Below are 15,210 nucleotides of genomic sequence, written 5' to 3'. Positions count from 1 at the left end.
TACCTCAGCCAGCATTGTGAATGGTTAGGAAATAATATGTCATGTTTTACTCGTACCTCAGCCAGCATTGTGAATGGTTAGGAAATAATATGTCATGTTTTACTAGTACCTCAGCCAGCATTGTGAATGGTTAGGAAATAATATGTCATGTTTTACTCGTACCTCAGCCAGCATTGTGAATGGTTAGGAAATAATATGTCATGTTTTACTCGTACCTCAGCCAGCATTGTGAATGGTTAGGAAATAATATGTCATGTTTTACTAGTACCTCAGCTAGTATTGTGAATGGTGTCTGATGCAGTGACATACTAGACCATGGCAGTAAATATAATACTTTGGTGTTTTTAGTCAGGCATGAAAGGTCTGGGGTGGTTCTGTGGTTATAAGTTACTGACCTTGGAATACATTTCTGGCCATGCTGGCAGGGTCGGAATCAAACCCAATGTCCACCTGGTACACTGGCAGGGTCTGAATCAAACCCAATGTCCACCTGGTACACTGGCAGGGTCTGAATCAACCCAATGTCCACCTGGCACACTGGCAGGGTCTGAATCAAACCCAATGTCCACCTGGTACACTGACAGCGTCTGAATCAAACCCATTGTCCACCTGGTACATTGACAGGGTCAGCGCATGTGACAATTTGATTGCAGTTTTGTTTGTTCCAGTGCTCCAGTTGTCTTGATACATGTGGAGAGTCAACACCTTTAGTTGCTCCACCTTTTTGGTTTACTTCCTGTCTTTAAGTTTGGTGTGGGATTTTCTTTTGTTTGTCTCTTCTTGGGCAGATTTAGTGGGTCTCATGGTGGGTGTCTTTTAGGTCCCAGTTGTTGTTACTAGTCAACTTTCAGTGGACACCCCCATAGTGTCTTTCAGAGCCCCTCCTAAAAAACAAGTTATATTGTGGGTTGGATGTTGCATCATATTGTTGATATTTTAATCAATGGCATTTCCTTACAATGCTCATTAGTCTTTCAGTTGTTATTGTTTTTTATCCTCATATTTGTGTACTAAATATTTCTGATTATTTTCATAGTTTTTTCCTGTGAAGCCATTGTGTTGCATCCATGTCTGACATGTGCTGTATAAATAAAGCTTGATTTGATTTGAACATATTGTAAAACAAATTAACCCAATGACCGACCAATCAACAGACTCTTGGTCCACCTTAGTATCCCCCTTGTCCCTTTCCCAATGTCATGAACTAGACCAGGTACTGTTACAGCTGCTCTCTCCTCCTCAATGTCATGAACTAGACCAGGTACTGTTACAGCTGCTCTCTCCTCCTCAATGTCATGAACTAGACCAGGTACTGTGTTACAGCTGCTCTCTCCTCCTCAATGCCATGAACTAGACCAGGTACTGTTACAGCTGCTCTCTCCTCCTCAATGTCATGAACTAGACCAGGTACTGTTACAGCTGCTCTCTCCTCCTCAATGTCATGAACTAGACCAGGTACTGTTACAGCTGCTCTCTCCTCCTCAATGTCATGAACTAGACCAGGTACTGTTACAGCTGCTCTCTCCTCCTCAATGCCATGAACTAGACCAGGTACTGTGTTACAGCTGCTCTCTCCTCCTCAATGCCATGAACTAGACCAGGTACTGTTACAGCTGCTCTCTCCTTCTCAATGCCATGAACTAGACCATGTACTGTGTTACAGCTGCTCTCTCCTCCTCAATGTCATGAACTAGACCAGGTACTGTTACAGCTGCTCTCTCCTCCTCAATGTCATGAACTAGACCAGGTACTGTTACAGCTGCTCTCTCCTCCTCAATGCCATGAACTAGACCAGGTACTGTGTTACAGCTGCTCTCTCCTCCTCAATGCCATGAACTAGACCAGGTACTGTGTTACAGCTGCTCTCTCCTCCTCAATGCCATGAACTAGACCAGGTACTGTTACAGCTGCTCTCTCCTCCTCAATGTCATGAACTAGACCAGGTACTGTTACAGCTGCTCTCTCCTCCTCAATGTCATGAACTAGACCAGGTACTGTTACAGCTGCTCTCTCCTCCTCAATGTCATGAACTAGACCAGGTACTGTTACAGCTGCTCTCTCCTCCTCAATGCCATGAACTAGACCAGGTACTGTGTTACAGCTGCTCTCTCCTCCTCAATGTCATGAACTAGACCAGGTACTGTGTTACAGCTGCTCTCTCCTCCTCAATGCCATGAACTAGACCAGGTACTGTGTTACAGCTGCTCTCTCCTCCAAAGTGAAGGGGTCTGAATACTTAACGAATGCATTGTAAACCGCTGGCAGAGTTTTCTACCATTGGCAGTTTTGTACACAGTCATGTGATACGTGGTATAGAAAAGTCCAATCTTAGGAGAGTACATGGGAGGCACTATACAGTGTGTCTGCAGGCGGCTATCTGGTCAAAACAACTGATCCAGGTGCCCCTCTACCCTCTGGTGGGATGGATCATGTCTACAGAGAAACCTAGATTCAAATACTTAGATGTTTGTTTATTGGGTATATGTTGTGATATTGTTAGATATTACTTGTTAGATATTACTGCACCGTCTGAGATAGAAACACAAGCATTTCACTACACCCGCAATAATATCTGCTAAACATGTGTATGTGACCAATAAAATGTGATTTTGATTTGAAATAAACGTCCTATTTATCAAAGATGCTTTTGGCTGGAGTCAAAATGACTCCAAAGGATTTGAATTTGTTAAAAGTCCATATTGATACAGAAACACTAAACCATGATATAGATTTCTTAAGAACAAGTTGATTTACAAAGTCATGAAAATTTGGAAGAATTGAATAAACCACATTTTGGCTATGATAAAAGATATGCTGTTGGCGGGGCTCCCTGCCTGTGCCATTAAACCCCTACAACTCATCCAGAACGCCGCAGCCCGTCTGGTGTTCAACCTTCCCAAGTTCTCTCACGTCACCCCGCTCCTCCGCTCTCTCCACTGGCTTCCAGTTGAAGCTCGCATCCGCTACAAGACCATGGTGCTTGCCTACGGAGCTGTGAAGGGAACGACACCTCCATACCTTCAGGCTCTGATCAGGCCCTACACCCAAACAAGGGCACTGCGTTCATCCACCTCTGGCCTGCTCGCCTCCCTACCTCTGAGGAAGCACAGTTCCCGCTCAGCCCAGTCAAAACTGTTCGCTGCTCTGGCACCCCAATGGTGGAACAAGCTCCCTCACAACGCCAGGACAGCGGAGTCAATCACCACCTTCCGGAGACACCTGAAACCCCACCTCTTTAAGGAATACCTAGGATAGGATAAAGTAATCCTTCTAACCCCCCCCCCTTAAAAGATTTAGATGCACTATTGTAAAGTGGTTGTTCTACTGGATATTATAGGTGAATGCACCAATTTGTAAGTCGCTCTGGATAAGAGCGTCTGCTAAATGACTTAAATGTAAATGTAAATGTAATATGCCTCTGGGGTCAAAATGATCCATGTCAGAAGTATGGTTCAACGCAAATATGTAGTGGGTGTAAAGTTTGTTTTAAAATCTCACTCATTAAAAACGAATCAATCAACACATGCGTCTCTTTGAACGACTTAATATAATATTAAACTTTTATGAAATAAATGAAAAATAAACGTTTGGTTCCTCAACTGCGTTGCCCAGTCCAGTCAGCAGATGGCGATGTGCGTCTTTTAGGTTCAGGCGATGCTGCCAGTGTGACGTAGAATCTAGTGGACGGGACGCTCCTTCAACAACAACAGCTAGTCAGACACCTCGGTAGCTTTCTAGCAAACATAGCTACAACATTCACGCTCTTTACACTGGTTTGGTGTATATTTGTCGCTGTGTATTAAACACACTTCTGTCGTATGTACGTGTTGGCCCATTTAATTATATATTTACGTTGTTTGTCAGCTAGCTGGTTTGCTAAGTTAGCTTAGAACGAGGCTAGTCGCTAATGCTAACTAACTAACATCTCGACCATGAGTTCTCTAAGCTACTCTCCTGCTAAAGAAGAGGAGGTCTGCTGGGCGGAGAAAGAAACTCTCGTCAAAGAGGAGGAGGAAGAGAAAGATGTTACAATACAAAAACAAGAAGTAGAGGGTGAGGCTGTTAGCGTGAAAGAAGAAGAGAAAGACGTTTCAGTGAAAGAAGAAGAAGACGCGTTCAGAGTGAAAGACGAGGAGGATGTTACAGTAAAAGAAGGGGAGGAAGAGAAAGAGGAGGCAGTTTTTGGAGTGAAAGAGGAGGAGGGGGAGATGACTGTCACATTGGAGGAAGAAGAGGAGGTTGGAGATGTGTTTAACACCAGTAAGTACCGTCTCTGCAGTCGTTGAATCAATATGCAGTAAAGGGGTTCTACACTTTAATGTTGTTCTGTAGGAATGGCTGAAGCTACACTGTAACGTGTAGAACATCAAGAGTGTACCATCAACAAAACGTTAACAATTGATCAAATGCATCCAATGACGATGCCTGAAATACTGTAGTCCTCAATATCTCCTATTAGATTAGCCCAAGATGTTCTCTTAAAGGGGCAATCAGCAGTTGTTACATCCATTTGGGGACTTATACATTAATGATATGTACCCATCTGTTTCTTGAAGAATTCACTTATAAATGCCTCATGAGCTTAGTTCAACTGTCGAACCCCATCAGAACCCAAAATATAAGCTTTTTTTACTCCAATGTTTGTCAGTAAATATAAACAAACACTGTATATCCTCAAAACATGGTTAAAACTATAATGTTGATATCATGGATGGTTATATTTCTCCAGCCCCATCCCTCAGCTTTTTACCGAAACGGGCAGGGAGTACGCTTTGTTATTGTTTCTACTGCTGATTGCTGCCCCCGTTACTCCTCAAGGTCCAAGGACTGTATGTTATTTTCAGAGGTAGACTGGCTCTGGCAGCTAAAATAGTCAAATATTCCATCTAAATGTGAATCGATTCTCAATTGCGATACGTTTCTAGAAACAAATGGCTGTACTTTCATATCAATTCAGAATAATTTCACACAATACTTAAATATCACATCAAAATTATTTCACACAATACTTTCATATCACATCAAAATAGGTAACCAGTCGCGATGCCCCAAACAGTGAATGCATATAACATTTTCCTGGATTTTTTTGTTGTTATTCTGTCTCTCACTGTTCAAATAAACCTACCATTAAAATTATAGACTGATCATTTCTTTGTCAGTGGGCAAATGTACAAAATCAGCAGGGGATCAAATACTTTTTCCCCCCACTGTAACTCCCAATCACGGCCAGTTGTGACACAGCCTGGACTCGAACCAGGGTGTCTGTAGTGACGCCTCAAGCACTGAGATGCAGTGTCCGCTGCGCCACTCGGGAGCCCCAACATCATGTTCTAGTGCTGTCCCCAACTAAAATACATCTTGGTCAACCAAGAGTCATCTGTTCTTTCTACCAATCGATTGGTTGAAATGTTATGTATATTTTTCCATATATAGACACAACCCATGTGTTTTAATAAAATCAACTATATGTACTGAACTGGTCTGATGCTTTAAGCACACTGTTTGACCAAATAATTAAGACACACAAATGACTCGAGGGATGACTCGAACCTTTTCCATTTCGAGTGGCAATTTATCTGACCATTTCTACTGATCTGGTGCCAGTTAGGATTTTCATATGCACATTTTCATGGAAGATTTTAAAATCATTGTCTGTGATTAATCTACATTCTATCTAAATCTAAAAGAAAATTATACAAATCTAAAAGTAACTTTTATTGCCATTGCCAACTATGTAAAAATAGCCTACATAAAACCAACAAATAAAAACATTGCAGCCTGCAGGTAGAAAATATCCTGATTAAAAATAAATATCCTATAAATCACATTTGCTGCACATGGCCTGTCTACAATGAACTTAAAACATATCAACTATCAACTGGGTCCTCCTAAACTTGTGATAGCAAGCTTGCAACATTGTATAAAATATTCTGGGCCTTATTCCCTGCCAGTGAGTTCTGGACAGACACAGCTGTAGGCTATTTGTGCAAAGGATAAGAAGTAATCAGGTATTTTATGACATTTCCACTGGATCAGAGCATTACATTTTTCCCTTTTATGCTGAGTGGTTATCGAAAGGGTGAGAGCTGGAAATATATTTTTTAAATACTTTGAGGAACTATTCTCATTTGCAATTGATTTTGATTAGACTTTGTTTACTTGCTTTTTGATGTGAAGAAAAAAATACTTTGAGAAGCTCCAACTCATTAGTGGTGGTGCGTTAAGACAATCAGAAATACTATCAGACATTCCCAAATGGGCACATTTATAGACCTACATTTGCACACAGGCCAGGTAGACTAGTCCTACTTCTATATGGGTAACCAGGTAGACTAGTCCTACTTCTATATGTGTAACCAGGTAGACTAATCCTACTTCTATATGTGTAACCAGGTAGACTAGTCCTACTTCTATATGGGTAACCAGGTAGACTAGTCCTACTTCTATATGTGTAACCAGGTAGACTAGTCCTACTTCTATATGTGTAACCAGGTAGACTAGTCCTACTTCTATATGGGTAACCAGGTAGACTAGTCCTACTTCTATATGGGTAACCAGGTAGACTAGTCCTACTTCTCTATGTGTAACCAGGTAGACTAGTCCTACTTCTATATGTGTAACCAGGTAGACTATTCCTACTTCTATATGTGTAACCAGGTAGACTAGTCCTACTTCTATATGTGTAACCAGGTAGACTAGTCCTACTTCTATATGGGTAACCAGGTAGACTAGTCCTACTTCTATATGGGTAACCAGGTAGACTAGTCCTACTTCTATATGGGTAACCAGGTAGACTAGTCCTACTTCTATATGTGTAACCAGGTAGACTAGCCCTACTTCTATATGTGTAACCAGGTAGACTAGTCCTACTTCTATATGGGTAACCAGGTAGACTAGTCCTACTTCTATATGTGTAACCAGGTAGACTAGTCCTACTTCTATATGGGTAACCAGGTAGACTAGTCCTACTTCTATATGTGTAACCAGGTAGACTAGTCCTACTTCTAGATGGGTAACCAGGTAGACTAGTCCTACTTCTATATGTGTAACCAGGTAGACTAGTCCTACTTCTATATGTGTAACCAGGTAGACTAGTCCTACTTCTATATGGGTAACCAGGTAGACTAGTCCTACTTCTATATGTGTAACCAGGTAGACTAGTCCTACTTCTATATGTGTAACCAGGTAGACTAGTCCTACTTCTATATGTGTAACCAGGTAGACTAGTCCTACTTCTATATGTGTAACCAGGTAGACTAGTCCTACTTCTATATGGGTAATTAGGTAGACTAGTCCTACTTCTATATGTGTAACCAGGTAGACTAGTCCTACTTCTATATGGGTAATTAGGTAGACTAGTCCTACCTCTATATGTGTAACCAGGTAGACTAGTCCTACTTCTATATGAGAACCAGGTAGACTAGTCCTACTTCTATATGTGTAATTAGGTAGACTAGTCCTACTTCTATATGTGTAACCAGGTAGACTAGTCCTACTTCTATATGGGTAACCAGGTAGACTAGTCCTACTTCTATATGTGTAACCAGGTAGACTAGTCCTACTTCTATATGTGTAATTAGGTAGACTAGTCCTACTTCTATATGTGTAACCAGGTAGACTAGTCCTACTTCTATATGTGTAACCAGGTAGACTAGTCCTACTTCTATATGGGTAACCAGGTAGACTAGTCCTACTTCTATATGGGTAACCAGGTAGACTAGTCCTACTTCTATATGGGTAACCAGGTAGACTAGTCCTACTTCTATATGTGTAACCAGGTAGACTAGTCCTACTTCTATATGGGTAACCAGGTAGACTAGTCCTACTTCTATATGTGTAACCAGGTAGACTAGTCCTACTTCTAGATGGGTAACCAGGTAGACTAGTCCTACTTCTATATGTGTAACCAGGTAGACTAGTCCTACTTCTATATGTGTAACCAGGTAGACTAGTCCTACTTCTATATGGGTAACCAGGTAGACTAGTCCTACTTCTATATGTGTAACCAGGTAGACTAGTCCTACTTCTATATGTGTAACCAGGTAGACTAGTCCTACCTCTATATGTGTAACCAGGTAGACTAGTCCTACTTCTATATGAGAACCAGGTAGACTAGTCCTACTTCTATATGTGTAATTAGGTAGACTAGTCCTACTTCTATATGTGTAACCAGGTAGACTAGTCCTACTTCTATATGTGTAACCAGGTAGACTAGTCCTACTTCTATATGTGTAACCAGGTAGACTAGTCCTACTTCTATATGGGTAATTAGGTGTGCGTCCTTACTCAACATTGACAGGAGTGTTTCAAACAAAAGCCAATTAATAAATTGACAACAATCTTGCGGGGTCAGGTCTGGGTGGTCTGCCAGGGGCCGTTTCATTTAGTATCCGTTTGGGTCAGTTGAGGAATGATTGTATTTCCCCATAGTATGTTGTACCGAAGTTGACCGACTGAAAGGGAGTGTAACTTTATGACTATAATTACTGTTCCCTGAAGGAAAATAAATAAATCCTAAATCATTTCAGTTTGCTAAATCCAGTGGTTCTAACCAAGAGTCACCCAAATGGTCATTAATGTGGTTCTTCAATAATTACACATAATACTGTAGCTGTTTAGTTACAGTCACATGTTCAACTATCATCAGCTGATCCAGGAAATCATTTTCTGAATGACAAACATCATGACATGCAACAACAACCAAAGTGCTTCTTCATTCATTACTCTGGTAAAGACAGTTATGCCGTGCTCCACGTTGGATCCAACATCCCTAACAAATTGATGTTTATAATGTGTTATTGTCTGCTTGATTTACTGTAGGGTCTCGTTAGTCCGTTTGGAAACGGAGATACTTAGCTCATAATGTGTAGAGACCTGTTCCTTGATGGATAGGCTATTGTTCAACACACAGAGCTATTTTCCTTTATTCAGGACATTTAGAATGACAACACATTACAGAGTAGCCTAGTGGGATTATTCACAAAATTATCTGGTGATCAGGTTATGAAATGTCATGACAAATACATTTTAGTTTCCATGTTTCACCTGAAATATTAAATGATTTATAGTCCTAGGTCTATGTTATTGTTAGGGGAAGTTATGGGTCCTACAGTAGGTCTATGTTGTTGTTAGGTGAAGTTATGGGTCCTACAGTAGGTCTATGTTGTTGTTAGGTGAAGTTATGGGTCCTACAGTAGGTCTATGTTGTTGTTAGGTGAAGTTATGGGTCCTACAGTAGGTCTATGTTGTTGTTAGGTGAAGTTATAGGTCCTACAGTAGGTCTATGTTATTGTTAGGTGAAGTTATGGGTCCTACAGTAGGTCTATGTTGTTGTTAGGTGAAGTTATGGGCCAATTTGGCAAACAGTGTACAAACCCTCATTGTCAGGCTGATGGAAAAGCCAAAGAGCATTTTACTGGTTGAAGTGTTTTTTAAGTACAAAGCGAATGATTTGCGATGACGACACAAACATTATATTAAGCAGGAGATTCAAGCGAGCCTGACAATTATAATCCAAAGTAGTGTGAAATGAACTCATTAGCAACCTGGTAATGGAGGTTACTCCCCTGAGCAAACATCTTTTCTCACCAGCAAACATAAAAAAGGGCCTCCAATCTTAGATGTTACTACTAATGTGAAAACAAGACAAAATATGACTATTGTTGCTCATTTTAAGACAAATGTCAAGTAATCATTACATTCATTACAGATGTCAATTGTTGTTCAACATCATGGCTACGCTGTTGGCATCACCTTTTACAGTGGATTTCTGCTGTTGTGGGCCTTTAACCATCTGTATGACTTTGTCATTCACACAGGAGAGAGACGTGACTATCGTGGATCCTCTGGGGAGCCTCAACAACCTCATGATGCTGACGAGGCAGAGAAGAGTCTCTCCATATCAGAACTCCTCAAGAAACACCAGCAGAGACCCACAGGGAAGATAATTAACCTCTCTGACTGTGGGAAGAGATTCACCTCATCAAGCATTAAAATTCATCGGAGAAGCCACACAGTAGAGAAAGCTTATTGCTGTACTCAATGTGGGAAGAGTTTTGATACATCTAGCCATCTTATTGTACACCAAAGAACACACACAGGAGAGAAATCTTATAGCTGTGATGAATGTGGGAAGAGTTTTACTCATCGAAGCAGCCTGATATCACACCAGAGAATACACACAGGAGAGAAACTTTCTAGCTGTGATGAATGTGGGAAGAGTTTTACTCATCGAAGCAGCCTGATATCACACCAGAGAATACACACAGGAGAGAAACTTTCTAGCTGTGATGAATGTGGGAAGAGTTTTACTCGTTCAACCAGCCTGAAATTACACCAGAGAACACACACAGGAGAGAAATCTTTTAGCTGTGATCAATGTGGGAAGAGTTTTACTCAGCTAGGCAACCTGATAACACACCAGAGAACACACACAGGAGAGAAACCATACAGCTGTGATGAATGTGGGAAGAGTTTTACTCAATCAACCAGCCTGAAATTCCACCAGAGAACATGCACAGGAGAGAAACCTTTTAGCTGTGATCAATGTGGGAAGAGTTTTACTCATCGAAGCAGCCTGATATCACACCAGAGAATACACACAGGAGAGAAACCGTATATCTGTGATGAGTGTGGGAAGAGTTTTACTTGCTTGCGCAATCTGACTCTTCACCAGAGAACACACACAGGAGAGAAACCCTATAGCTGTAATCGATGTGGGAAGTTTTTTTTAAAATCTAACCATCTGACGATACACCAAAGAAGACACACAGGAGAGAAACCCTATAGCTGTACTCGATGTGGGAAGTTTTTTTTTAAATCTAACCATCTGACGATACACCAAAGAAGACACACAGGAGAGAAACCCTATAGCTGTACTCAATGTGGGAAGAGTTTTGTTCAATCTGGAGAACTGAAGATGCACCAGAGAAGACACACAGGAGAGAAACCTTATAGCTGTACTCGTTGTGGCAAGAGTTTTGTTCAATCTGGAGAACTGAAGATGCACCAGAGAAGACACACAGGAGAGAAACCTTATAGCTGTACTCGATGTGGCAAGAGTTTTGTTCAATCTGGCGAACTGAAGATACACCAGAGAACACACACAGGAGAGAAACCTTATAGCTGTGATCAATGTGGGAAGCGTTTTGGTCAATCTGGCCAGCTGACATCACACCAGAGAACACACACAGGAGAGAAATCTTATAGCTGTGATCAATGTGGGACAAGATTTGCTTGGCTAACCAGCCTAGTTTCACACCAAAGAACACACACGGGAGAAAAACCTTATAGCTGTGATCAATGTAACAAGAGATACTCCGATAAAAGACATCTGATCAAACATCAGAAAATACATGAAGGAGTTGTTTCATGATATCAATGAATTAATGTCACAATGTAGAATGTTTTAACATTGTAGAAGGAGTATTTTAATGATGTCACAATGTAGAACCCTAAACGTTTGTCCCCTGTTCTATTGATTTCAACATGATATGGATATTAGCCTCAGGGGGAAAATCCAGGCTCTGAAATGGAAGAGTTACTATTTATGTGATTTAACAAAAAGTGACTAACAAAAAAAGAGTTGTGTTACACTTACCACGTTGGTGACGCACTTCAATCAAAATGTATCTGGCTGTTTTCTACAAATTGTCCTCTAACCAGGGATGTACACATTATTCCCAGATTCTGTGTGGTTTTTGAGCTGTTAGTTTTAACAGGACGTGCAACCTCATCACCCTCCTCTCGCACAAATGATTTCAACATGATATCGATGAGTTATGACAAATAAGTGTTGTGTTCCTTTGTTTAGCGACCCCTAAATTTAAATGCATCACTCCAAAATGTAGCTGACTGTCTTCTGCAGGTTGTCCTCTAACCAGTGAGGTAAAATATATCTCCATTTCCATGTGTTTTTTGTTTTGTTGTGTTAGTTTCAAGAGCAGATTCAACCTGATTTCCCCCCAAATGGATATAAGATTTGTGTTTTGCGTTTAGGCAGTGCGTTGCCATGGATCAGAATTTATTTTGACTGCACGTTTTTCCGTATTGGAGATGAGTTTTGTTTGGGCTCGTTCCAAGGGGACGAGAGTTCTAGAAGCTAGTGAGTTTTAGGAAGAGGAGAGTTCTAGAAGCTAGTGAGTTTTAGGAAGAGGAGAGTTCTAGAAGCTAGTGGGATTTAGGAAGACGAGAGTTCTAGAAGCTAGTGAGTTTTAGGAAGACGAGAGTTCTAGAAGCTAGTGGGATTTAGGAAGACGAGAGTTCTAGAAGCTAGTGGGATTTAGGATTCTATAGAAAGAAAAAGGAGAAACAAATAATCCTATTGTATATTATTATTTAGAAATAAGTGTTTTTTTCTTGTTTTTAATTGTTGACATCCTGTAGACACCATGTTTATATTGGTGAAGGTGAAGCATTGTAGTTGATTATAATGTGAAATGGAAGTTGTTTTCTGTTGGTGGTGAGCAAACTTTTCCAACAAAAATATAGGATATATTTGTTGTCTTAAGGTGTTACAGGCTTTGGTTTTTCCATTTATGTTTTGAGGTTGGACTTTAGTACGTCTAGCTCGTTAGCCCGTATAGCTCGTTAGCACGTCTAGCTCGTTAGCCCGTCTAGCTCGTTAGCACGTAGGACGCACTGATTGGTGTCACCTCGTTAGTCAGTATGTGTTACACCTGTGCTGGCTTGTCCATCTCGTTAGTGGGAAGGTGTTTCACCTGAGCTGGTCCAGGTTCTATTTAAGAGTGTCTGGCCCAGTGCTCCAGTTGTCTTGATACATGTGGAGAGTCAACACCTTTAGTTGTTCCACCTTTTTGGTTTGCTTCCTGTCTTTAAGTTCGATGTGGATATGTCTTTTGTTTGCCTCTTCTTGGGCAGATTTAGTGGGTCTCATGGTGGGTGTCTTTTAGGTCCCAGTTGTTGTTACTAGTCAACTTTTAGTGGACACCCCCATAGTGTCTTTCAGAGCCCCTCCTAAAAAACAAGCTTATATTTTGGGTTGGATGTTGCATCCAATTAATATTTTAATCAATGGATTTTCCTTAGAATGCTAATCTGTCTTTCAGTTGTTAATCTTATGTTTGTTGTGGTAAATATTTCTGTTTATTTTCATTGTTTAATTTTTTTTCCTGTGAAGCATCCATGTCTGAAATGTGCTGTATAAATAAAGCTTGATTTGATTTGAACATATTGCAAAACTAATGAACCCAATGACTGACCAATCAACAAACTATTGGTCCACCTTAGTATTAAAAACTGTATCAATCCCACTTTTCCAGCCTGCTGAAGGCGTGGTGGAGTGGTAAACACCACCCCCGGCTCTACCAGGGGCTTGAGGTGGTCTCCCACAGCTCTGCTTATGTCATGTTCTGTGGCCTTGCTGTTCCATTTCTGACTGCCCCTGCAACACAGAAACACATTTAGTCATATTATATAAAACACTCAAAGTAATGGATATGGAGCATCTATGGCCTCAGTTACACCTGGCACCTACATGTGACTTCTGTCATCTGATCACTCCAAGCTGCATTAGGTTCAGATCTACCAGGATGGGCCTTTGACAAAGTCAGGCCACTGAATATGCATCAGCAATGTAAAGAGATGGGGTGAATGAGTGGGGAAAGGTACATTCTACACAAATGATCTTCATAATATCAAAGAACAAATGTGTGTCTGAGGGGAAATTAACTTCATACAGCCAAAAGGGGTGAGAAATTACACCAATATCAGTTAACAATTTGCACTAATGTAAATAAACATGGATGATGGAACATATTCCCTTTTGCTGACGTGATGAACCGCTGAGGGGACATAAATATTTACCATCTAAACCATGTGTGACCTCTCACCTCTCTGGCTGTAGAAGTGTTCTTCCTAACCAGTCCCTCAACAGCTCTCTGACTGAGCTCCACCCTCACTGGGTCTTCAGAGGAGAGGAAGGCTGAGGAGGGATGGAAGGATGAATGGATCAGTCAGTCAATAAAGTGTAGAGCTGCTGTCTGACAAAATCACTATTTTAGTAGTTCATTAAAGTAAATAAGGCTTTATGACTGCTGAATACCAACTATCAATCACTTAGATCATGTATTTTCAGGTAGAGATACATCCTTGGGACGTCCCTAGCCCGTTGAAGTTGACATTTAAAATGGTTAAGGTAGGGGTTAAGGTTAGGGTTTAGGGTAGGGATGTCCCAAGGATCCCAGATAGCATTGACCATCGTGCATTATTCTGTCTCTTTTACATAGCAGGTGTAAAATAAACACAGACAAGACAAGTAGGCACGCAGTGCATTATGGTCATTGTAGTTTAAAAATAGCATCTAATTATGTAGGGTGACCATACGTCCTCTTTTTCCCGGACATGTCCTCTTTTTGGACCTAAAAAAATGCGTCCGGCCGGGATTTCTAAATCGCCTAAAATGTCCGGGATTCGGCTTTTGCTTCCTACAGTCTCCATTCATTGTGTGCGTTTTGGGGGTTTTGCATTGCTTTGACCTTTTTCAAGTGCTCGTACTAAGACCGAAACAATTGTTAACGCTGTGATAGCACCACATTCTGTCGACATAGCTCAGAAAGCACTAGAAGACATACCTTACTGTGGTGTTTCTACTGATGGGAGCAATCACGGTGCTGTGGAAATATTCCCTCTGCTTATTCAGTATTTTGATTGGAAGAATGGTGGCGTGCAAAGTAAATTAGTCGAAGTTAAAAACACTCCAAATGAGACAGCTGATACGATCGCGCAATACATCAAAGAAACACTGGAAAATAATGGGATTTTTTCCAAATATATTGCATTTACAGTAGGGTGACCATACGTCCTCTTTTTCCCGGACATGTCCTCTTTTTGGAAAACTAAAATTTGGTCACCCTAAATTATGCCAATCTGTATGTGGGGTTGTTAGAGAAGAATGTGATTGTCAGCCCTAACAATCCAATCTAGCACCTAACCAGGCTCTGAAAAAGGCTTCATTGATGACGTGATCCATCTATTCCAGGGGACAGCAGAGGAACTTCATCGATTCCACTCCTTCATCAATACAAGCAGTAAACATCTGAAATTCACCCTCACCTTTGATGCGCATGGAACAAGTTACCCGATGGTTGGACAATACTTTTCTCGTTAATCATCTTAAATACTTAAACTGGAAATCAACCAATCCTCCATTGTTAACGCAGTGGAAAGGTCAAATGCTTTATTATCTACACA

General features: G+C 40.9%; 1 protein-coding gene across 1 annotated transcript; it reads left to right on the top strand.

Moving 5' to 3' along the window:
* The first annotated feature begins 354 nt into the window (after positions 1-354).
* Positions 355-12,572, top strand: LOC145876234 (uncharacterized). Its single transcript, XM_082972022.1, has 2 exons — positions 355-361; positions 9,819-12,572. The coding sequence occupies exons 1-2, from the start codon at positions 355-357 to the stop codon at positions 11,372-11,374; spliced, it is 1,563 nt and encodes a 520-aa protein (XP_082828148.1). The 3' UTR covers positions 11,375-12,572.
* Positions 12,573-15,210: the final 2,638 nt, after the last annotated feature.

The sequence above is a fragment of the Salmo salar genome, unplaced genomic scaffold (assembly GCF_965601325.2).
Source record: "Salmo salar unplaced genomic scaffold, fSalSal1 ptg000519l, whole genome shotgun sequence".
NCBI classification, from domain to species: Eukaryota; Metazoa; Chordata; class Actinopteri; order Salmoniformes; family Salmonidae; genus Salmo; species Salmo salar.
This window is presented reverse-complemented; position numbering and strand designations above follow the sequence as displayed.